At 43.4% G+C, this 23850-nt stretch overlaps 1 protein-coding gene across 1 annotated transcript; it reads right to left on the reverse strand.

Moving 5' to 3' along the window:
* Nucleotides 1-3895: 3895 nt before the first annotated feature.
* On the reverse strand, nt 3896-5050 carry LOC126501591 (aldo-keto reductase family 1 member B1-like). Its single transcript, XM_050142348.1, is given in 2 exon segments — nt 3896-4297; nt 4299-5050. Coding segments are annotated over 2 exon segments (951 nt in total). The 5' UTR covers nt 5034-5050; the 3' UTR covers nt 3896-4081.
* Between the last annotated feature and the right edge of the window lie 18800 nt (nt 5051-23850).

Here is a 23850-nt window from a genome sequence, read left to right on the forward strand (position 1 = left end):
TACTGCTGACAACATCACCCAGGAGAGCAAGCCTTGAACACATGGGCCCTGGAAGATACTCATTCTACAAACCGTAGCACAGTCTCTCCCTGGGCCCGTCTTCATTTCCTTTTCTTATGCATACATCAGTCACATTGGTGTAGGACCAGTTACTGACCTCATTTTACCCTTGCTGCTCAAAACACCCTTCATACATTCAGCCACCTTGTGAGGACCTGGTGGGCAGAGTACCCAGGAGGTACAGTTCAGTCCTTGGCAGACAGTAGAACAGAGCCTTCACGCAGGAATCCCGCTTCCCCATTACTCTTTTTGCTCTTTAACTTTAGCAGTCAGTCCATCCAAGCTGTAATGTCAGGTGTCAGTGGGTCCAGAACTCGGGCCTGGCTTGATTTCTGCTACAATTTGATAGGACGCCATGCTCAGCATCCCAGAACCTCTGAGACCATAGGGCAGAAGCAGAACAGCACCATAGAGTCTCAGGTGTGCGAATATTGACCCCAGCCAAGCTCGAGTTCCTGGTGGACCAATCCTCAAACAGACCAAGAAGAAGTTCTACACCTATTGCCAGAACCTTAGACTTGCACTCTCAGCACTGCTGGGCACAGAATAAAATTAAAGCTAAGAAACTTTATCTTGCTAAGAAAACTCCCCTTTTCTCCTATATTACTGAACAAAAATACTCCAGTGTGCACTGGTATTGTCATAGAACATCTCTACAACAGAATGTCTAATGTTCAGTGGAAACGCAGCTATCGCTTTGGGTCCATTATGCAACAAACTTTTTTTTTTCCTGCACTTAAAACTTTAAGCATTGCATACTCAATATCACAGTTTTTAAAGCTTACTATTGAGGTAGGTGTTTAACTCAGTGGCCAAGTGCTGGTTTAGCATGCAGAGACCCTGGGGTCTATTCCCAGTACTGTGCATGGAGGTTAAAAACGTTATACTATCTCTAAATATGTATGTTAAAAATATCATCTTAAAGGTGACATTTTCTTATTTGCTTATGGTCAAGAAGGTATGCTCTGAAGCACACACACACACACAAAAAAAAAATCCATACCTGGATCTGATGGAAATGTAAACAAGAAGGCAGTATCAAGAAAGGGAACAAACAGCCAACAGAATAAACCATCTGCAAGAGATGCAGAACTCTCCTGTCTCGTGTACTTAGCACCCAGCTTCCTAGCACAGGGGATGCTTCACAGATACTCTCTGAGCAGACGAATGACTAAAAAGCCCCGCGGTTTTCCTTACTCGCTCATCACTGGACCATTTCCCCTAAATTGTGGGCTTTGGATTTTTGGAAATTGTTTGTTTCGGTGCAGCACCATGATGCAAATAGCCATGTAGATCACATGCCTTCCTCCCAAGTCTCAGGAATCATTTCAGAAGCGGGGGTGGAAAGATTTTAAGAGCCAGAGGTCATAGATGCCTATGAGGGAGCAGTGTTTACTGGGCACAACACAGCAGCGGCACTCACGAATTCACGGCAGTTGAGTGGGCAGGCATGAAATCTGTGCAAGTCAAGCTGGACAGAACTCCTAGCATGAGCGGGAAGGCGGGCGTGGAGTCTAATCACTATTGGCGATTGATAGCTAGGAGGAGAGTCAGTTTTCTTTAAGGATGTTGCCCCTGGTTGGTTGATTGTGGTTTAGTGGAAAGGCAGATACCAAGAGTATTTGGACACCACCAGCTGTAAGGAACTCTTCTTCTAAACCATCCATTGCCGGAGACAGCATCCAATCCCTTTCTTACAAGTCAGCTTAACCATTTCCAGCACCAACCAGGATTTCTAAGAAGTGATATGTTTGTAACTGCCTTGTGGCCCAGGCTATAAATACAGCTGCCTTTTGTCAATCCTCTGAACAGGTTTTTCAGCTCCTTTAAATTTATGTTTCTATGGGTTAGAATCCAAATTAGCCTAAATAAATTCTTTGTTGTCATTCTTGACTAGGTTAGTTTTATTTGGCCAGTCACACCACCCCAGACTGGTGTGACTTGACTCACACTAAACAGTGAAGAGGGAGAGATGGGGAAATAATTATCCAAGGCTGGACGAGGGTTGATCACACGTGGCTGCTTTTCTTCCCTCTCCCGGCTATAGGCCAGGATGTCTGAGCAGCTAGTCAGACAGAGGACTGTGGCCAGGAGGCACTCCAAGGGCTATGCTCTACCTCTCACGAGTCATATTTGAACGTCTCCTGTGCGGGGGCACCCAGGAAAGAAGGTCTCACAACCATGCCCTGCTGTATTCAGATGAGCAAGCTGTGCTCTTCAAGACTGGGCAGGAGAAGGGAGGGTTAGAGAGACGGGGGCCACCCTGTCAGACTTCCCAATCATGTGAGAAGAAGCTTCAGGAAGGTGCAAATCATTTGGGAGTTTCAGGCAGGGTCGGGCCGCTGGCTGGCAGTTCAGTGTGCCGCTTAAGGAAGAAGGAAGTCAGCTTCAGCCCAAGTGGTCTCTGAACTCACAGCCAACTAGTATGAGTCTATGATTTCAGGGTTCAGGACACTTTGGGGTGATGTCATTAGATACTGAAGCTAATGAGAAACCAGGGAACCAAATAATTCATGTTTAAGAGTGGATTCATAGCTTTAAAAATTCTCTTTCTCTTTATTAAAAACTCTTTTTCATTTATTTTCATTTAGTTGCTCATAAAATTCATCTTAAAAATCTAAGATTAGTCCAAAGTCCATATAAAACAAGTAATCAGGTATAGTGTGTGTGTGTGTGTGTGTGTGTGTGTGAGAGAGAGAGAGAGAGAGAGAGAGAGAGAGAGAGAGAGAGAGAGAGAGCGAGCTAGACTCTACTGTTATGAGGTCACTTGCAACAGCCTCAGCACTCCCAAGTCTGTGAGTCTGGCCAACAGAAGGTGCCTGTCTTCAGCTGTCTATTTACACACAGCCTGGTCTTCACACTGGCCAGAGTGACACCAACATGGCCATGACACTGAACCAATTTTGTCTCAGGGAACACAAATTTATCCAACATGAACGGATCCTCAACTTAACTACTTTTCAAAGTACAAGCCCCATTCTTTGAAGTTGCAGTTAATTACAAAAGGAGACATTTTTGGGGATGTTATTCACACTAAGTCAGTGTTCAAACCTAGCACTGATGTTTTAAGAGGACACAAATCACCTCCAAGATCTTTAGTTCCAATGCACTACGGTTTTGATCTCTGTGACACAGATCTCTTCAGGAGTTGGTACGTGTCTATTTGCTTTTTGGAAGTCCACAAGTACAGTCATAGTTCGTAGGCTAATTCACAGCTAAAAGTGACTTTTTTATCTATATTCTCAATGTAAGAAATCTCAAAAGATTCAAAAATCTGAATTTAAACTATTACTGTTTCACTTGATCTCTTCTTTTCTCCCTCTCTTCTTCCTCATACACTTCCCTCAACCCGCGTGATTTCAGAAAACAGAAGAAAAGTTATTATATCAACTTACCCATAAACTCATCCTTTATTTCTATTTGGGGTGTGGTGGAATGGATTTGTCATATTCTTCATTTCAGAATGGACAATTTAGGGTAGGAGAAAAACAAAATAATTTCAAGAAGCCACTTGCTAGGTGCCATCAACCCTCTGTATCTGAGGATTCAAACAACTTTGGATCAAAAAATATTTGTTGGGTGGGGTGTTGCATCTGCACTAAACGACTAGACACCTTCACCAGTCCCTAAAAATATAGTCCAGCAACTGTTTTTTTTTTTTCCTTTCACAAAAGCAGTTTTTATTTGAGGCAAGAGAAGTCTGACCCAAAGGACTACAGTTCTGAGCACTTAACTGTTAGTGGCACTACTTGGACTATAAATCTTGCTTCTCTTTGGTTGGAAAGGGTTCTTGTGTTAAATGTTCTCCAGGAGGGTAAGAAGAAAGGCCAAGAACGGCTGACAGAAACCCCTCAGCTATTGAGAATGCTCTCCATGGCCTATGTCAGACTAACAGACCCGCATTGTCTGAATCTCAAGGTTTCACCCAGTGCAGAGGACACAGGCCACACTACACCTGCAAGGACAGATGAAGCAGGAAGAACAGATACAAGTCGCTGGGGGAGAGCAGGCATCCACAGCTTCAGACTTCGGCATGGAATGGGTAATCCTTGTGTTTAGCACAGCTCATCAAGGCACACACCCTCCAGTTCCGGTTGTAGGTGAGTAGAGTGGCCACATCCTCCTTGCTCAGCTCGAAGTCAAAGACCTTCAGGTTCTCAGCAATTCGTGCTGGTGTCACAGACTTGGGGATCACCACCAAGTTCCTTTGTATGGGGAGGCGGATCAGCACCTGGGCTTGTAGTTTTATTGTACTTGGATGCAATTTCCTTAATCCTGGGATCCTCCAGGAGAGAAGGGTCTTCAGGCTTGGCCCAGGGCTTGTCAGGAGAGCCAAGGGGACTGTATGCAGTCATCGCAATGCCTTTGGAATGGCAGTATTCAACCAGCTTCTCCTGAGTTAGATACGGGTGGCACTCGATCTGATTAACTACAGGCTTGTATTTTAAGCCAGGTTTGTTTAAGATCCTCTCAATCTGAAGAGGGTTGAAGTTGGAGACACCAATCGATTTCACCAAACCTTCATCCACCAGCTGTTCCATGGCCATCCAAGTGTCCACACAATCAGTGTCACTGGGAATCACATTTCCTGATGCATCCAGTGGGAAATAATCAGGCCCAGGCTTGAAGCCTGTTGGCCAGTGAATCAGGTAGAGATCCAGGTAGTCCAGCTGCAGGTCGCCGAGCGTCTTCTGGCAGGCCCCTTTCACCATGCTCTTGTCGTGGAACGTGCACCACAGCTTGTTGACGATGAAGAGATCCTGGCGCTTCACCACCTGCTCCTTGAGCTTCTCCTGGAGGGCCACTCCCACCTCCTTCTCATTCTGGTACACCTGGGCACAGTCAATGTGGCGGTACCCAAGGTCAATGGCAACCTTCACGGCCTCGGTCACCTGGCCAGGAGGGGACTTCCAAGTGCCCAGGCCCAGGGTGGGCATCTTGGCGCTGTTGTTGAGCTCCAGATGGCTGGCCATGACCACAACGCGTTACACACCCTTAACCGACAACCATGCCTCCAGCAACTATTTTATTAGACTTTACACTATATAATACATTTGAAGTAAGACAAAGTCTAGGAGTGGATGTGGGTAGGTTATGTGCAAAAACTCATCTTATGCGAGAGACTTGAGCATGCTCAGATGGTGGAACCCACAGGTTCCTGGCACCATTCCCCTGTGGATCTAGACACAGGGGATGGTGGTGCTGACTCAGACTTTCCAGTCCCAGCTGTGTAGCTCTGCATTTGCCTCTGAGACTCAACTCAATTGGTGGCTGACGTGACATTCACCCGAACAAACTAAGAAAGACTATCTCCAATTTTGATTGAAAACAATAAAATAAAACAAGAATACATTTTTAAAAATCCCACACCTTTCTTTACTCTTTGGTTTCACCTGATTATTCTTTCTCATGCTTTTTTTTTTGAATGGTAAACTTACCTAATAATGGGTTTGATCTGCCTTAGTTCAGCCATCAGAGTTTCTGAGAAGTTTAACCTTTATCTTAAATTAACTATTTATATCAGTGTTTGCCCTCCCAAATGCCAGGAGCTGATAGGATGGGTACCTTCAATGCTATTACCATTTCCCCTGGGTAAAGGTGTGAGCCTGCATAGGGACTGCTATCTATTGTCTTATTAGAACAAGATAAGGGAAGTATGGAATGGGTGTATTCTACTTACAGTCAACATGAGAAGTCTCAGCTGAGATTAGCCCTTGGAAACTGTAAATTAAACATAAAACCATTGTCTAAAAACATAGATACGGCCATCACACCTTTGAGAAACTTCAATGGGGCAGGTACCTCTGGAAAATTACCTGTGTTTCTGGGCTTCATCCCTTCATACCACTTCCCTTTGTGGTATCCAAGAGAGGGATGGCTCACCCAGCAAGGTCATACAACCCACTTCCTCTGCTGTGTGAATCTAGAAGATCCCACACAGGCCTGGGTCTAAGGTGCTTTCTGGCTCCTAGGTCCACATCCTGAAGGCTTCTCCAGCAGAGCTACAAAGAGCTTCTGGTGGTAAGATACCCCTCCAATTTGCCTTCAGATGACCCCATTATTCTAAACTAATATCCCTGCCTTGTGACTTCTGACTTCACAGCTACCAGGCTTTCAAACTCCCAGGCCTTTTCAAATAATGCTATATCTCCAGTTTCTTTCCCATTTCCCAGTGAAAGCTGAATGAGGAAAAACAGGGCTTCTTTCTCACAGCTCTGTCTCAAATATGCCCATCAAAAATAAGTGAGTTAGGACAAGAACATGCAAACAAAAAAGCCATAACCTAGTACCCTTTCCCATAGCATGTAGTTATAGAACCAGACTGGGAAAGGAAAGAGTCAGGAATCTGTCTTCCTTTCTACTTGTGTTGGTTACATGCTTCATTGTTGCCATTCATCTGTGTTGCAGGGCTTCGTTCATAGGTGGGACTTGGGTTTTACTCAGTTGAACTTTCTGACTGTCTTTATTTTCAAGGTGGCAGGGAGGATGGATGGATAGATGTGTGGGTCAGTGAATCAGTGGATGAAGCAAGTGGATATAAGCAAGTGGATATAAAGCAAGTGGATATAAGAACAAATGGATAGATAGACAGAACATCTAGATTACCAATAGATAAATGGATGGATGGATGGATGGATGGATGGATGGATGGATGGATGGTTAAGTGACTATATAGATGAGTAGGTAGATAGATCGATAGATGATATTAGACAGTGTTTTTCTCTAAACTGAAACACTCCATACTGGGAGAAACTCATTAAAATTTGAGAAGTCCTAAAGAAGGGTTTCTTAAGACTGTAAAAGTTCTAAAGGGAGATTCATTGAGATACAGGAAGCAAACAACTCACACATTTTAGAAAGTCCCTAAAATTTACTAGATGCACAAGGTCTCTCCCTCCCCAGAGTTGTGTAAGTGTAAAGCACTGAGTAGAAGCGACTATAAAGCATGTCAGGTTGTCTACAAGTTGTACAGCGAGTTCCAGGGTTCCAGCTTTCATGAGTAGTCACTTGTGCTAGGGTGGGCGTGGTTGATGCAGTTGCCTATGCTCCTATATGTAACCCTTTACCCATAATCCTGTGGGAACCCCACCAATAAACTCATTGATTCAAAAAAAATTCAACTGGCAGTGTCATTACTTTGGTTTGTCTTCAGTTTCCTATGAGAGGTAAATAGGTGTCTATTCATGCGTCCTCAAGACAAGTGTCACACAACATGTAGATGGAATGATAAATGTATTAACAGACAATAGAAGGGTGGATAAGATGGATGGATGAGTGTACTGTTGGAGGGATGGACGGATGGATGGATGCAAAAGGCTAGATGAATGAATGAATGAATGAATGAATGATTGAACGAACGAATGAATAACATGTAGGGGCAGGCAGTCACTGTGGAAGAATATCTGTTGAGCTGCTGTTCTCACATGGACACTTCACAGTCTGCATCATGTGACGCCTGAGAATCTTAAATTTTTGTGGTTAGACTTTAAAGCACAATTAATACGCTTTGATACCCCACCCCAATTGCAGCAGTGGCACAGCAGGCCTGTCTGCTCAGTTGCATTTGTAAGATGACCGCTCTGAGAAAGCAGAATGCCCTGGGCAGAATCCCAACGTTTTTTGCAATAGAGTCTTTTCCATAAAGTTTCTAAGAGCTTTTTCACTTGTGGAAATAGGCAATTGCATAGTGACATTTTGTTTACGTTTTCACAAATAAAGCTTGCCTGAAAGTCAGAGTACAGAGCTTAGCCACTAGAGGCCAGGGAGTGGTGGCACACACCCTTAACCCCAAGATTTGGGAGACAGATGCAGAGGCTTCTCTGTTAATTCAAGGCCACCCTGGGTTACACAAGACTGACTCTGTCTTAGCAGCTCACACAAAGGTGGTCCCAGCAGTTGGGATCACACACCTTTAATCTCAGCACTAGGGAGGTGGAGACAGGAGTGATCTAACTGGGTGGAGAGAGGAATATAAGGTGGGAGGAGACAAAAGCTCAGATGCAGTCTAAGGTTTGATGGAGACAGATGGAGTCTGGAGATGCAGTCTGATAGGATCGCCTCTTCAGTCTGAGCATTGGTAGAGGGAAAAGGTCTCCCTAGTGGCTTGTCTTTCTGCTTCTCTGGTCTTCAGCATTAACTCTTATATCTGACTCTGTGTTTTTATTATTAAGACCAACTAGAATTCGTGTTACACAATCATGTTGCTGTTGACGTTTGGTTTAGCTTTGCTTTTGTTCATTCAAGAGACAAAGGGCTGCAGCTGAGCTTCCTTTCCAGAACAGGAGCAAGCTCCCGGATCTCAGCCCCATTACTCTTTTACCTCTGAAATATTGTTGGAACTTATGATTCTGAGAGGTCATCTGTACCTTGGCCCTTCTGTCTCTGAACACGATGGCCCTTCCTGTTTTCCAAAAGAAGGCAGACATCTGCTACCCCAAGGAGCAAGACTGTGACTGAAGCCTGCCATTATCTGGACCTTCCAGAACACCTGGCTGAAGAGCACTGCTAACAGTAAAGATCCATGAAGGAAGAAACCTTGCCTTCCCCTGGAATCAGCAAACATACTTCCATTGCCAGGGAACTAGATAGAAAAACAACGGGTTGGAGTGTGAAGGATGCTTGGGCTCAATGCCTCTTCCAGAGCCCTCTGATTCTGAGACCCCAGGGCCCTTTTTGTATTTGTAACCAACAGGAAAGTTGAATTTTGAAGACCTCGTTTGCACCCACACAGACACTTTGCCTACTGTTAGACTTTCTCTCCACCACCTTGCTTGCTCTGTAGCTGATTTTCCTCATCTGGATTGGAGGTTAAACTACCTGGTGATACATGCTGTGTTTGGGGTGCACAAACTTGGCCTATAAATTCTTCCCACCCTTACTCTGTTCCTTCCAAAGCTCTAATCTCCAGCTAAGATAATATTAAAGAAGAAAGACTACATATAAGAAAAGAGGGACAACTTGCTAAGTGACCCTGCAACCCTGAGTCCCATGCAGTCACAACTAATCCAAGTCTCGAGCTGAGAACTTCTCGGCACACTTGACATAGAGGCAGTGGAACCTCACACTTTCAAGATACCATGCAGGAGGTCCAAGGAGCATTCCAACCATAAGCTTCGAGAGCAAAGGCTGAAAAGAACTCCAAAATGGTGGGTCCCCATGAGATCCTTGGTATTTTAGGACCTTCTATTGAATTTTGGTAGGGACCCAGCAATAACATCTGAGGAAGAATTCCTATATAGTTGTGTCTTGGTCACTGCTCTGTTTCTGTGAAGAGACATCATGACCAAGGCAAGTGTTGTAAAGGAAAGCATTTAATTGGGTGGCTTACATTTCGGAAAGGTATCTGAGTATTCTACATCCAGATGTGCAGGCAGCAGAAAGAGAGAGAGACAGAGACAAAGAGACAGAGACAGACAGAGAGAGAGACAGAGAGAGAATAGAGAACCATTGGGTCTGGCTTGAATTTCTGAAACCTCAAAGCCCACCCCCAATGATACGTTTTCTCTAATAAGGCCATACCTATTCCAAAAAGGCCACACCCCCTAATCTGTTCAAATAATGTCACACTCCCTCTGAGCCCATATGGGCCATTTTCATTCAAACTACCACAAGCTATAAGTAAGCAACAGGGGAAATCAAGTCTAATGGAAATGAGGTTGATACAAGTAAGACAATGGGCCAGGGTGTGGTGCAAAGTGAGGCCAGTAGCAGAGCAATGTTCACAGCTGCTGCCCATCATTGGTGAACTGCATCCCAATGTGTGGCTTAGTGGGAGGCATTGTAAGCAAAAGAGCTGCTTCACAACTTGTGGACAGATCAGGAAGGTCAAGTTGGGTAAAGGACAGAGAGGAAGAGCAAGGAGCAAGGAAAGAGAAACCTTGAAAGAGGGAGCCATTATAGGATCAGCTAGAAGCCAGGCACTAGGGAAATACCTAGAAATTCACAAGGATGTCTCGAGCTAAGAATCTAAGCAATAGTGGAGAGGGTACCGTAACTGCCCTTCCCCTGTAATCTGATTGATGACTACCTTAATTGTCATCAAAGAACCTTCATCCAGTAATTGATGGAAGCAAATACAGAGATCCACAGCTAAGCAATGGGCCAAACTCCTGGAGTTCAATCATAGAAAGGGAGGAACAATATTATGAGTAAAGAGACCAAGACCATGATGGAGAAACCCACACTGACTCTGGACTGACAGCTGAGGAACCTGCATAAAATCAAACTAGGCCCTCTGAATGTGGGTGACAGTTGTGTGGTTTGGGCAGTCTATGGGGTCACTAGTAGTGGAACCAATATTTATTCCTAGTACATGAACCGGCTCTTTGAAGCCTATTCCCTTTGGAGGGATATCTTACTCAGCCTAGATAAAAGGAGAGAGGGCCTTGATCCTGCCTCAAGTGATATGACAGACTTTTTTGACTCCCCATGGAAGACCTCACCCTCTCGAAGGAGTGGATGTGGGGGTAGGATGGGAGGAAGGTGGGGGGAATGAGAGGATTGGAGGGAAAGGGAACTGGAATTGGTATGTAAAATAAGATTGCTTTAAAAATAATAAGTGATTCACACTTTATAACAAGTAAGAAAATTTGAGGTTACTTGACATTTTGAGATTAAATCATCTCTACTAAAAGAGGATTTTTTTTCCAACAAAAAAAATGGAACAATATTCAAGCTTAAATACAAAGGAGAAAAAATTCTGTTATGCATTAAAACACCATACTTTAAGAAGAAAACCAGCATCCATCTAAAAATTATGGCCAACTACTGGCCTCACTTCCTACTGGGTTGGAGTCAGTGGCCTTTCATGTCTTACAACAATGTTCTCTTCATAAAATGATGCCAATGAATGCTCACAGGAAATAAGGGACTGGATCCAAAAGATTTTATGTCTTTTTATTAAGACAATGGGTACACAGAGGAGGGGAGACTAGTTTGTGCATTCTGCATATAATTTAGTTTTAGTTATAGGTAAGTGACAGATACAAGTGAGGATGGATGGATGGATGGATGGATGGATGGATGGATAGATGGAAGACAGTTAGATAGGCAGACAATGAATGCATAGATTATTGGTAACCATTGAAACACAGAAACATGTGATCCAGTGCCCTGGGCTTTTCTAAGGCATCTATGTCTGGCAAGAGTCATGTCAAACATTGTCTGTGGCAGGCCACCCCCACCCCCAGATCACCCACACACAGGACTTTAATGATCTGAGGCAGATTCCTTTACTGTTCTGTCTCAAAAAATGTCCAAGATGCCTTACAGATGAGAGTCTACAGCAGAGAAAGGCAGTGATTGCTCCTGGCAAGGAGCCGGCGAGCCAACTTTGCCACAAAGGACCTCCCCGCAGCTTGGCTTGTTACTCATCACAGAGCATCCATTAGAAAGCCTTTCGAGGGCCCCAAGAGAAGAAAGCAACCCAAGGCATTCAGAGGTCTCAAAGACACAGTGCATCAGTCAGCTAAGGAATGGACTCTCTGGTGATGTTCCAATGGATCAGAACCTCTACCGAGCCAGCTTGTAAAGTAAAATCTTCCAGATAGGGATGCAGTTTGACCTCAACATGAAAAAGCAGACTTTCCCAGACAGTAAGAGCCAAAGCATGTTCTTCAAATAGCACAGTGCCCAAGACACCAGCTCTCTCTTTCTTAGTGGACTGAAGTCTCCCAAACTCCCTAAAAGAGAATTCAGGGGCTAACGCAAATAGCTAATATGCTCCTCTATGTACAATCTTCATTGAGCCACAGAAAGATCAAAGTGGGCAGAAGAAGCAGACCCAGCATGGGCCCTGGCACAGAGCTTCCAGGTGGATGTCACCAGGCACACTTGCTTGGAGAGGTGGAGGGAACAAGCAGAGCATCTTCTATACATCGCAGTCAAAATGTGAAAAAAGAGCTCAAAAATCAAGCAGGCCACACTTAATCTGTTCATTTTCCACTTGGGTGCCTTCCTGACCTGCAGGCAGGATTGCGCTTTCGAGGATCACAGTTAATGCTAACACAAACTATGCAATCTGGTCAGCCACCACTTGGCTCCTGCCTGCTGCCCCCTTGAGTAAATCAGATCTGCAGCATGCTGGCTGGCTTTGCTGCCCAGCAAGAACAAGTCACCAAGGATTTGTAGCTTCCAACAAACATTTGGTTAGCAGTTTTAGTTGGCTGGAGCTAGGCTGTGCAGCGGCTTTCGGTCAAGTTCACACTTAGGTGGGAACTGGGGGCATTACGCTGCCCTGTCTACAGGACTTTGGGAAAGTGAGTAGAATTTCTTGTCCTGCAGATTGGAATTGGCACGCAAATCCCTCTTGGTACCTTTCATTGGTTAGAGCAGTCCACAGCGTCGACTGGTAGTCAATACAGTCTTTGATCGGATCTGCAGAGTCAAGATGCAAAGGTGCTGCAGGAAGGGAAAAGTGGTTATTTTTGCTTGCCATGAAAATGGAGAAAGGCATATGTATTAGTCTTCTAGAGTTATCCTAACAAAATGGCCAGGCTTGGTGCTTTATCAATTAGAAATTGTCCTCAGTTTGGGAGTCTGGTAATCCAAGGGCAAGGTTGGGCAGGGCTTGCTTTTCTTAAGTTCTCTCCTCTTGGTTTGCAGATAGTGTCTTCTCCCCCAGGTCCTCATTTGATCTTCTAGGTGTGTAATGTCAAGTATTGTCTCTCTGTATATCCTTCTCTTCCTATAGAGACACCAGTGAAATGGGACCAGTGTCATTCCTAACAGGGTCACTTCTAATAAATTGCCCCTATAAAAGGTCTATCCCCAAATATATTTGGTTATTTTTCTGAAGTCCTAGAGATTAAAAGTCAAATAAATGAAATTCGAGGGAAACGCAACCTACAGCAGCATCTAAATCTGTAACACTAACTTAACAAAGATGTCATCTTTACGAGGTATGGGTCAATGACAGTACACCTAAGTGCAAAGAATAAACTTTATCCTTGGCGTCTTAGATACACATGTTCAACAGCTTCCTGTGTCCCAAATTCCCAGAACCCTTATAGGCAGTCAGTCAGTGCTACGTACATCTACTTATGTCTCTTTGTACTAATAAGGAATGTCTCTTTTGAAAAATATCACTAGTTTAAATCAGAAGACAATAGATACCACTAACTTTTTTAGATGTTTGCTGGTTCAGCATCAATGTTAGGCCTTAACTGTTTGAAACTCAGCCATACTAGTCACCTTGACCTAAAGGAAAACTTTTACTAGCAATAGAGATGAGATGAGATAAAGCACACCTATCCCTCACCCTAATGACTGCAAACCCAACACAGATGTAGCTAATGTAGAATCCAAGCTACCGACCACAATTAAACCTAAACGTCAATACTGGATTCAAGTAAATATGTCCCCCCTTCCCACTTGTCGATCCCCAATAGTCTCTGGGAAGCAGAAAGGATGCTGAGTGATGCCTATGGACAGTAGTAAAGCTGTGGTCCCGTAAATCCTTGGGGTCCCCATCCCACTCTTGCTTCACTGGTTGAACTACCTACTACTTCCAAATTTCCATCAGGACCCATCTGCACCACTGATCTCTCTCAGGCCTGTGAGTAGTAATTTGGCTTCAAGAATTTTATTGTCCTGTCTCCCCTGCATATCACAGCCCAGGTTGATCTAACTTCACCCTAGTCTGGGCTCACATAAAGAGTAGCTTACAGCCACTCAAAATAGAAAGGCCTAAAAATCTAATTAAAAGGAAGCCATGACAATAAAAATTGTGACACTAGAAAAATTCACAGCGTTTCAAATCTGCCATAACCTTCTGTAGAGTAACTGGAGATTTCTTGTCCTGCCTGGTCTCACATGCCACTTTTATAGCCACTCAGAGGCTTGATATTAATTACAAACTGGCCTATTAGCTCAGGCTTATTGTTAACTAGCTCTTAAAAACTTAAATTAACCCATTTCTATTAATTTACCACCAGGCTCGTGGCTTGTTACCTCACATCTTGCTTCTCCCTAACCCCACCTTATTTTTCCCCTTATTGTTGATGTCAGAGTGCATATTCACAGCATATAGAGGGCATCCCACATCACAGCTCTATAGTGTATATCTGTCCTCAGACAAATGACAAATGCTAGGGTAATGTTGAAATCCAGGCAGGAAGAAACTGGTCTGCCACTCCTCTCTGTCAACCCTGAAGAGAACATCACAGGGTCCCCAGTACAATGAAGATTCCTATATGGAACCCAAGAGTAGTTTATAAGATTTAAGAGATAAATACAATCTTCATGGTAAAATATCAAAATGAACCTGGGAAAGAAAAGACTCGATCAGTTCTGGGAATTGAATTATCTTGCATCCTAAGGACACTATTGTCTAATCTTTAAGGACTTCTGTTTTCTCTGTTCCTTTGGGTGCGTACTTCAGAGTAGTACTGCTTAGTAAGTACATTTGTGATGGTCATGGACATCAAAGATGATGTATTATTTTTCCGCTGAAGGCTTAAAACATACCTGCTTGGGGTTAGGTTTTGGGGAGGGAGGGTCAGCCCAGCAGCAGGGCATGTGGTTAGCATATGTGGTGGAACCTTGGGTTCAGCCCTCACTGTCTCACGCACACACACACACCCATATAACTCTAATAAATAAGCTCACAAGTGCCAAAGAAAACTCGATGATTGTGCAAAATCTGCCTTTCTACTAACCGAAATGCCAGCCTCCTTTGATCAGTGTAGGGAGTGGCTACCACCTCATTCTTATTAGGTGATTCCATGAGGAGCTTGGCCAAATATCTTGCTTAAATTAGTCCCTTACTTAATAGAGAATAGTCTGTGTGTCTTACACTAAAACATCTGTAAAGGAAGGCACTTCCTGGTTTTCTCATGTCAGATCTATGCTTGCCTTTTAGCCTGTGCCTCCACATACATTCCATGCACAAAGATGCTCTTTTTGACCTCCAGGCTTGCAAAGTAGCATCCATCAGTAACACAGACGATAAATGAAAGAACAAGCAAAGCTGAGGGACTGGGACAACCATCCCCCTTAGAACCTCGAGACAGACTCTGAAATAAAGGCAAGCTGTTTCTAATGGCTGGACTTCATCCGTGCTTTAGAGGTGGTTCCCTATTCATGAAGATTAGCATCCGAGGCTACGTTTCAACTTTGGAAACAGGCACATGTCTTTTAAAAGCTTCCATTATTGGGAAGCTAGTGGTTAGGCCAATCACTTCATAAGAATACTACAAGAGAACACAGGAGCCAGAAGCTGGAGCCTGAGATGTAAGTTGGTGCTCAATCTTTTCAGAAGTCATGTGTCTTCATCACTGAGCCCATGCTATATTTATACTTGTATACACTTGGCACCAAGAATTTACATTGTTTTTTAGTCTGCAAAATGCTGAATGAGAAAGGTGATGTTATATATCGGGATCTTTAATTAGATGTCTGTCTAAGGTAAGAAATGCTCAGACCAGTGTGTTCTACAGAAACACATTGCTTGTTGTCTTAGTTAGGGTTTCTATTGCTGTGCAGAGACACCATAACCACAGCAACTCTTATGTAAAAAAAAAAAAAAACAAAAACAAAACAAAAAAAAAACATTTTATTGGGGTGACTTACAGTTTCAGAAGTTAGTTAAGTCCATTATTATCAAGGCGAGGCAGTTGTAGGCTCCCCTCTGAGACTCATGACATCACTAACCCTGAGTACTTGGCTAGTTTTCCCTCTTATTGACCAGATCTTAAGTCCAATTTGAGAGCTTCGGGTCACCCTTGGTTATTTGTCTATTCAATGCTCTGGCCCATTTCTTAAATTAGATTTAAATTTCCCTTTTGTTAATTTGTTTTTCCCATTTGTTAAATTTAGTGAGCAGCTAGTTCCAAGCACGACTGTCTTTCTATTTCCTCCTCATCCTGATGTGGATTCCACTCATGCTAACTTTGTTATTTGGCTTCAATTTTATTGGCTCTTGTAATTTTGCTTTCTGCTGATTAAACTTGGTATACGTATAATCATCCTTTCCTTATCCTTAAGAATGTGTTCCAAGGTCCCATGAAATTGTGGATAATTCCCACCCCCACATATTCTGTATTCTTTCCTAACCAGACATGTTAAACTTGAGTTTACAGGTTAGGTGCAACAATTAATGATAAAACAAAATGATAACAGGGTGCTGTCATAAGTCAGATGACTGTTTCTCTGGAATTTTCCACAGAATATTTCAGACTGCAGTCAACCACAGGCAACTGCAACCACAGAACACAGAAATGTGAACAAAAAGATGTAGCCTTGGTGACTGGCTCAGGTCCAGGCAGGGCTTCTTACACAGTGGACAGCCTAGAAGGAGGCCAGGTTCTCTCCCACATCTCCCTTCTTTTCTGCATCCTTCCATCCATCCACCCATTCATCCATCCATCCATCCTCCTACCTACCCTTTTAATCTAAGGTAATAAAATGTGGATCTCCATATTTCTCAGTGATAGGAGGATAGACTACTTGCCCTAAACTCTGAGTTCCATCTCTAGTTTCAAGAGAGGGAAGAGATGAGAGAAATAGATGTGGTTTAACAGGAAAGAAAGAGAAAAAGAGAGAGGAATGAATTCTTTGCTTTTGAAGTCTTGCCTTAGCAGTGAGATACACACTTGAATTTTTACTTACCAAAAGTCCCCTCTGTATGATAATCATCCTGGGATGTTGTGATAGATGGAAGACTTTGAAAATTTAGTAACATGGATATCCAAAGGCAACTATTAAACCTAGAATTAGGCGCAAACGGCCTTTGAACATTCATTCATCATGTATTAAATATCCCTGCAAAATCCTCCAGATGAAACCGTATACCGAAAGGGCTTGAAGCAATTAATCGATGGAGATTATTTCTGCTTGGCAGGGTGGTAAGGGGCAAAGCCTCGTCCCTTTGATAAAGGTTTTATTCAGACTCCCAGAGCACAAATGTCTTTCAACGAAGGTATAGAAGGGGATGGAAAAGCAGAAGGAATTCCACATAAATCCCAATTTAAACACTGTTTTGTGAATCAACGTCAAGCTAATTCATTTGAAGACAATAGGAACTGTTAATATCAGTCTTCCTGGGACCCAGGAGCACCCAAGATACTCCAACCTGGACAGTGTCATTCCTTCCATGACAGCTTTCCATAGCAGGTGTGTCCCCCTTGCCACCACTTCCTTCGCCACGGCCTCACTTGCAGAGCAAGAAGGGCTCTCTCAAAGACATCAGTTAATTCCACAAAAAGACAACCTACAGAGCAGGAGAACATCGTTGACAGCTGTTTATACGACAAAGGAAAAAATTATCAAATATACAATGAGCTCAAAAATTACATAAAAGATAAGAACAAGGAAACACACAACCCAATCAATTATGAGCTAGTTAAATAATCAGAAGGGGAAGTACAATTGGCCAATAAATGTGTGAAAATTGTTCAGTCCCATTAATTGTCAGAGAAATATGAGTCAAAGCTACAGTCTAGTGGGAATGCCAGTCATCAAGAAAATACACAACAACAAATCCCAGCTGGACTGTGGACAAAAGGGAACCCTTACACACTCCCGATGGGAATATAAACTGGTAAAATCCTTTTGGAGAATAGTGTGGAGGTTTCTCCAAAAATCTATCTTATGACCCAGTGAGTGATACCACCCTTGGCTATTTACCCAGAGGCCTCTTGGTAATCATATCACAAGGATACTCCCGCATCAAGGCTTATTGCATTGCAGCGCTGGCCACAATAGCTAAGCCATGGTGGCAAGAGAATGGAGAAGGTACACACGGTCTCCATATACAGTGGAATTTTTTTCAACCATAAAAAAAGAAGTTACATACATTTTGTGCAGGAAAAATGGGTACAAAGGGAGCAGATCCTGCTAAGCCGACTGAGTCAATCTCAGAAAGACAAATCAATAAATGATTTTTTTCCTTGCTTGTGGTTCCTGTGTTTTGTGTAGTCATTTAAATCATGTGTGACTCTATTAAATGAAAGCAGAAGTGAACTGTCTAAGAGAAGGAAGGGAACAAACAGAATGGAGTAGGAACAAGAGGAGAAAAAAGGTGGCGAGGAACAAGCTCAACATTCAATGTCTTGGCTTTTGAAATCAAAGCTCAGCTGGAGAGCTGGGGTGGTTCAGTCAGAAAAACACGCCATTACAAGTATGAGGCCCTGAGTTCAGACTTCCAGGACTCATTACTGTGGACTGCTTTTCTGGAGGAGTTTTCATAGGCATGCAGGCTTCCCCAGCCTACCAACAAAAGCTTCTCTCCCTTGAAGCAAGACTGTGGGAAACCACTGGAATTCTGTGATACTCTACCCCAATCTCTTCCATTTGATGAGGTTTTTTCATTGTTTTCCTTTCCCCGAGTTTACTTACATTATTTTGCGGTTTAGACCTTCTTGATCATGGATTTCTGTGAGGGCACAGTTTTCATATGGTTTTATTATTTTTCTTTCTGGCTGCCCTTCTTTGTATTTGAAGAAATAATCAGGAGAGTCCCAATAAGCCACTGCCTAGCATTCGGTGGAGAAGATGTCCATCAAGGTGTTTCTCAGCCTGAGCCTTCTGGGGAAAAGTCCACTGAGTCCAAGGAGAACATTTGATTCCAATGGTTTGGTTTTTTGTTTGTTCCAGAATTTCGGATTGAACCCAAAGCCTTATGCATAGCAAGTAAGCCCGCTTCCACCGAGCTATGTTCTCAGCCCTTCTGCTGCTGCTTGCCTCCTCCCCAGGAGGTTTGGACTTGTCTTCTGTGGGCTACAGAGCAGTTCTGGTACGTCACACTCACCAAGTCAGGACCATGGAGCCCAGGTTTCAAGGTTCCAATCTGGTGTCAATTTATAGTGCTTGATATTAATGCTAGTTCTCTGATATCAGAAAATGCTTGCATGTAAATAAGCTTATCCATTTCAATTCAACCATAACAATAATGAAATGTGTTCACAAACGGGTATCATGAGAGGCCATTCAGTTAGCTCTAAGAGACTAGGTTCAGTAAGACAAGCAGCGCATGATAGAGCGAATAGGGTCGATAATACAGAAAATGCAGACTAGAGCTGAGCATGGCAGCTCATGCTTGCAGTCATAGCATTTGGGAGGTAGAGGCAGAAGGATCACGAGCTTGGGCTACACAGAAAACCCTTCTACAGCAAACAAACAAATCAGAATACTGGCCACCAGGGCCTGGGAAAAGTACCTGAGTCCTCTTAGGGAAGGAAGGAGAGAGGTCAGCTGGGAGTAAAGTTCTAGAGATCGGAAGCACATGTGGTAAAGACTGTTAACAGTACTGATTGTGTATCTCAGAAGAGCTAGGAGGGAGGAGTCCGCATGTCCTCATCGTGATGAAATGAGAAAAGCTTCATTTTAACTTGATTTTAACACAGCATACACATGAATTGAATTCTCACATTATCGTCTCCAGACAAGTCTATCTATAGGTCTATCCGTCAGGCCTTGCAAAATACAAGATGCACTCAACAGATCTAACTGAATATAATAATAACAAAAGGAGTTGGTATAGAAGACAGCCAGGCATAGTAGTGCATACCTTTAGTCTCAGCACTTGGGAGGCAGAGGCAAGCAGATCTACTTGAGTTCGAGGCTAGCCTGGTCTACAAAGCGAGTTCCAGGACAACCGGAGCTGTACAGAGGAAAACAAACAACAGCAACAGAAACGAATCAGCAGAGATGACGAAGCGCCCAAGACTGCCCACAGCGGGAAGATGTTAGTGTCTGGGACTAGAAAGAATGAGAACAGATTGCTGAACCTAGGGACACCTGTGGCCATGGGAGCACATGTATCCTCCAGTTACTAGCAAAAAAAAAAAAAAAAGAAAGAAAGAAAGAAAGAAAGAAAGAAAGAAAGAAAGAAAGAAAGAAAGAAAGAAAGAAAAAGAAAAAAGAAAAAGAAATGGCACAGGGTGGGAGGCAGGTTTCAGTTATCTCAAAACCACAGACAGGGAGAATGGGGTGAGCAACCCAATCCTTGGCCTCCAGCCTCTCATATCCTGCCTGTAACCCCCCTCAGATGATCCATCCTGAGGCCACAGGGCCTCAACAGTACCAACTGGACTGGATATCACCATATAGAGCGGGGCCCAGACAGGGAACAGCAAGGGAGAAACCAGTCTGGTGGTGATCAGAGAATCTTAGCAGAGGCCATCTGTTCTGTAAGGCAGAGAAACTTCCCAACTTATCCTCAGACGTGGTATCCACAATAGTCTCCCACAGCACACTCCAACATCTGACCTTACAGCACATTTAATGCGGATCCAGATGTGGACAGGGTTGACCTCTACTGAAACCTGCTGGGCTTGCAGTGGCTTCTGCCTGCATTGACCTCACATGGCACCTGTGCACCAGCAGGACTGGGAAAATCCCTGCCACTTCATCCTTTTCTTGCAAGAACTCCAGTCTTCCTGGTGTTTTTACAACCTTATCAAACCTTAACTGCCTTGTTAAGTACTTCTAATAAGTCACATTTGGGGTAGGGCTTCAGTTTGGGGATCTGTGGAGAGGCACATAGCTCACTCTAGAATAACACGATCCAGAAATTATGCTCTTTGGTACTTTCTCAAATACGCTGAATAGGATGTCTGGCAGAAGCCTGCACATGGATATTGACAGCATTTTTCTTCATAGTTACTAGTACTTGGAAGCAATTAAAATGTCCCTGAAAAGGTTGTACAAGTGTGGTAGTTGGAATGTAATTGGCCCGATTAGGCTCATAGGGCTTGGCACTATTGGAAGGTGTGGTCTTGTTGAAGGAAGTGTGTCACTGTGGGGGTCAGGCAGACATCTCTGAGTAGGACAGCCACGTCTACATACTGAGTTCTACGACAGCCATAGTGACATAGCCAGACCCTATTTCTTTTTCCTTTTTTTTTTTTACATCCCAACTTCAGTTTACCCTCTCTCCTCTCCTCCAAGTCCCTCCCTGAACCCCTCCCCTTTGCCTGCCCCCCCATCCACTCTCCTCTGTTTCTTTTCAGAAAAGGGCAGACCTCTCTTGGATATCAACTAAATATGGCATATCAAATTGCAGTAAGACAAGGCACCTCCCCTTGTATTAAGGCTGGACAAGGCAACCCAGTATGAGGAATAGGGTCCCAAAAGCCATCAAGAGAGGTAGAGATAGCCCCTGCTCCCACTGTTAGGAGTTCCAGAGGAAGACCAAGCTATACAACTGTAACATATATGCAGAGTGCCTAGGTCAGTTCCATGCAGGCTCCCTGGTTGTTGGTTTACTCTTTGTGAGCCCCTATGAGCCCAGGTTAGCTGATTTTGTGAGTTTTCTTGTGGCATCCTTGACCCCTCTGGCTCCCACAATCCTTCCTCCCCCTCTTACTCGGGATTCCCCAAGCTCCACCTAATGTTTGGCTGTGGGTCTCTGCATCTGTTTCCATCAGCTGCTGGATATGACACCTCTCTGATGACAGTTAGGCTAGGCACCAATCATGTTTGCCTTTCTGGGTCTGGGTTACCTCACTCAGGATGTTTTTCTTTCTAGTTCCACCCAATGTATGTAAATTTCACTATATCATTGTTTGTAATAGCTGAGTAATACTCCATTGTGCAAATGTACCACATTTTCTTTATCCATTCTTCAGTTGAAATTCACTACATATCCAAGTGAAAAGTTATTATCCTTTTAGTCTTTTAACTACATAATATTGGGCACCAGAGTGCAAGGGTCTTTCAACTTGGAAAAACATCAAGTCAGTTTTATTTTTGAGGCCCTTTTTATATTCAATGGTTTTGTGCACAAAGCAATGCAAAACTTAGATACAGTTGACACTATGTGTCCATAATTCAAACAACCTCCAAAGAAAATATTCAGAAAAACAATAGTTGCATTGAACAAGCTTACATAGTTTTTCCTCGCCATTGTTTCCTAAAGAATACAGCAAACAACTACTTACATAATTGCTTTTATTAGGAATGACAAGTAATCGAGACAGTGTTTTCAAATATATATCCTGATGTGTGTAAGGTCTGTGTACACATTCACCTTTTTATATAAACTTGGTGGAACTGGAAATCCTTGAGGAATGCTGGAATTAGCCTCGCAAATGATGAGAGTCACCTGTTTTTGAGTTGTTCATACACCTAAGTTTGTTCATCTATTGTTTGTCTTGGACATCTTCAAATATTATGAAAATTATATTTCCATAGTTTGTGTTCTTTTCATCTAAAAAAAAAAAAAAAAGACCAACCAGGTGACATGCTGGCCTTGAACTCAAGACCCTTCTTCTCTACCTCCTGGTGCTGGAATTCACTGGCGTGTGCTACTGCTCCTGGTTTATGTATTTCTGAGATAGTAAAAATGTGTTTCTTTTTTTCTTTTTTCTTTCTTTCTTTCTTTATTTATTTATTAAAGATTTCTGTCTCTTCCCCGCCACCGCCTCCCATCTCCCTCCCCCTCCCCCAACCAAGTCCCCCTCCCTCGTGAGCCCAAAGAACAATCAGGGTTCCCTGCCCTGTGGGAAGTCCAAGGACCACCCACCTCCATCCAGGTCTAGTAAGGTGAGCATCCAAACTGCCTAGGCTCCCACGAAACCAATAGGTACAGTAGGATCAAAAACCCATTGCCATTGTTCTTGAGTTCTCAGTAGTCCTCATTGTCTGCTATGTTCAGCGAGTCCGGTTTTATCCCAGGCTTTTTCAGACCCAGGCCAGCTGGCCTTGGTGAGTTCCCGATAGAACATCCCCATTGTGTCAGTGTGTGGGTGCACCCCTCACGGTCCTGAGTTCCTTGCTCGTGCTCTCTCTCCTTCTGCTCCTGATTTGGACCTTGAGATTTCTGTCCGGTGCTCCAATGTGGGTCTCTGTCTCTGTCTCCTTTCATCGCCTGATGAAGTTTAATATTCAGGAGGATGCCTATATGATTTTCTTTGGGTTCTCCTTCTTATTTAGCTTCTCTAAGAACCCGAATTATAGGTTCAATGTCCTTTATTTATGGCTAGAAACCAAATATGAGTGAGAACATCCCATGTTCCTCTTTTTGGGTCTGGCTTACCTCACTCAGGATGGTGTTTTCTATTTCCATCCATTTGCCTGCAAACTTCAAGAAGTCCTTGTTTTTTACTGCTGAGTAGTACTCTAATATGTATATATTCCATACTTTCTTCATCCATTCTTCAATTGAAGGGCATCTAGGTTGTTTCCAGGTTCTGGCTATTACAAACAATGCTGCTATAAACATAGTAGAGCATATACGTTTGTTGTGTGATAAGGCCTCTCTTGGGTATATTCCCAAGAGTGGTATTGCTGGGTCCATGGGTAGGTTGATCCCGAATTTCCTGAGAAACCTCCACACTGCTTTCCAGAGTGGTTGCACAAGTTTGCATTCCCACCAGCAATGGATGAGTGTACCCCTTTCTCCACAACCTCTCCAGCAAAGGCTATCATTGGTGTTTTTGATTTTAGCCATTCTGACAGGTGTAAGATGGTATCTTAAAGTTGTCTTGATTTGCATTTCCCTGATCGCTAAGGAAGTTGAGCATGACCTTAAGTGTCTTTTGGCCATTTGAACTTCTTCTGTTGAGAATTCTCTGTTCAGCTCAGTGCCCCATTTTATAATTGGGTTGATTAGCCTTTTATGGTCTAGTTTCTTGAGTTCTTTATATATTTTGGAGATCAGACCTTTGTCAGTTGTGGGGTTGGTGAAGATCTTCTCCCAGTCAGTGGGTTGCCTTTCTGTCTTAGCAACAGTGTCCTTTGCTTTACAGAAGCTTCTCAGTCTCAGGAGGTCCCAAAAAATTTGTTTCTTTTCTGTACTTTTCCCCATGTAATCTTTCAGATCCTTCATGAAAGGGATATTTTTAAATG

This window comes from Alexandromys fortis, unplaced genomic scaffold (assembly GCF_014885135.2).
Source record: "Alexandromys fortis isolate MF-2015 unplaced genomic scaffold, M_Fortis_MF-2015_v1.1 scaffold_5, whole genome shotgun sequence".
NCBI classification, from domain to species: domain Eukaryota; kingdom Metazoa; phylum Chordata; class Mammalia; order Rodentia; family Cricetidae; genus Alexandromys; species Alexandromys fortis.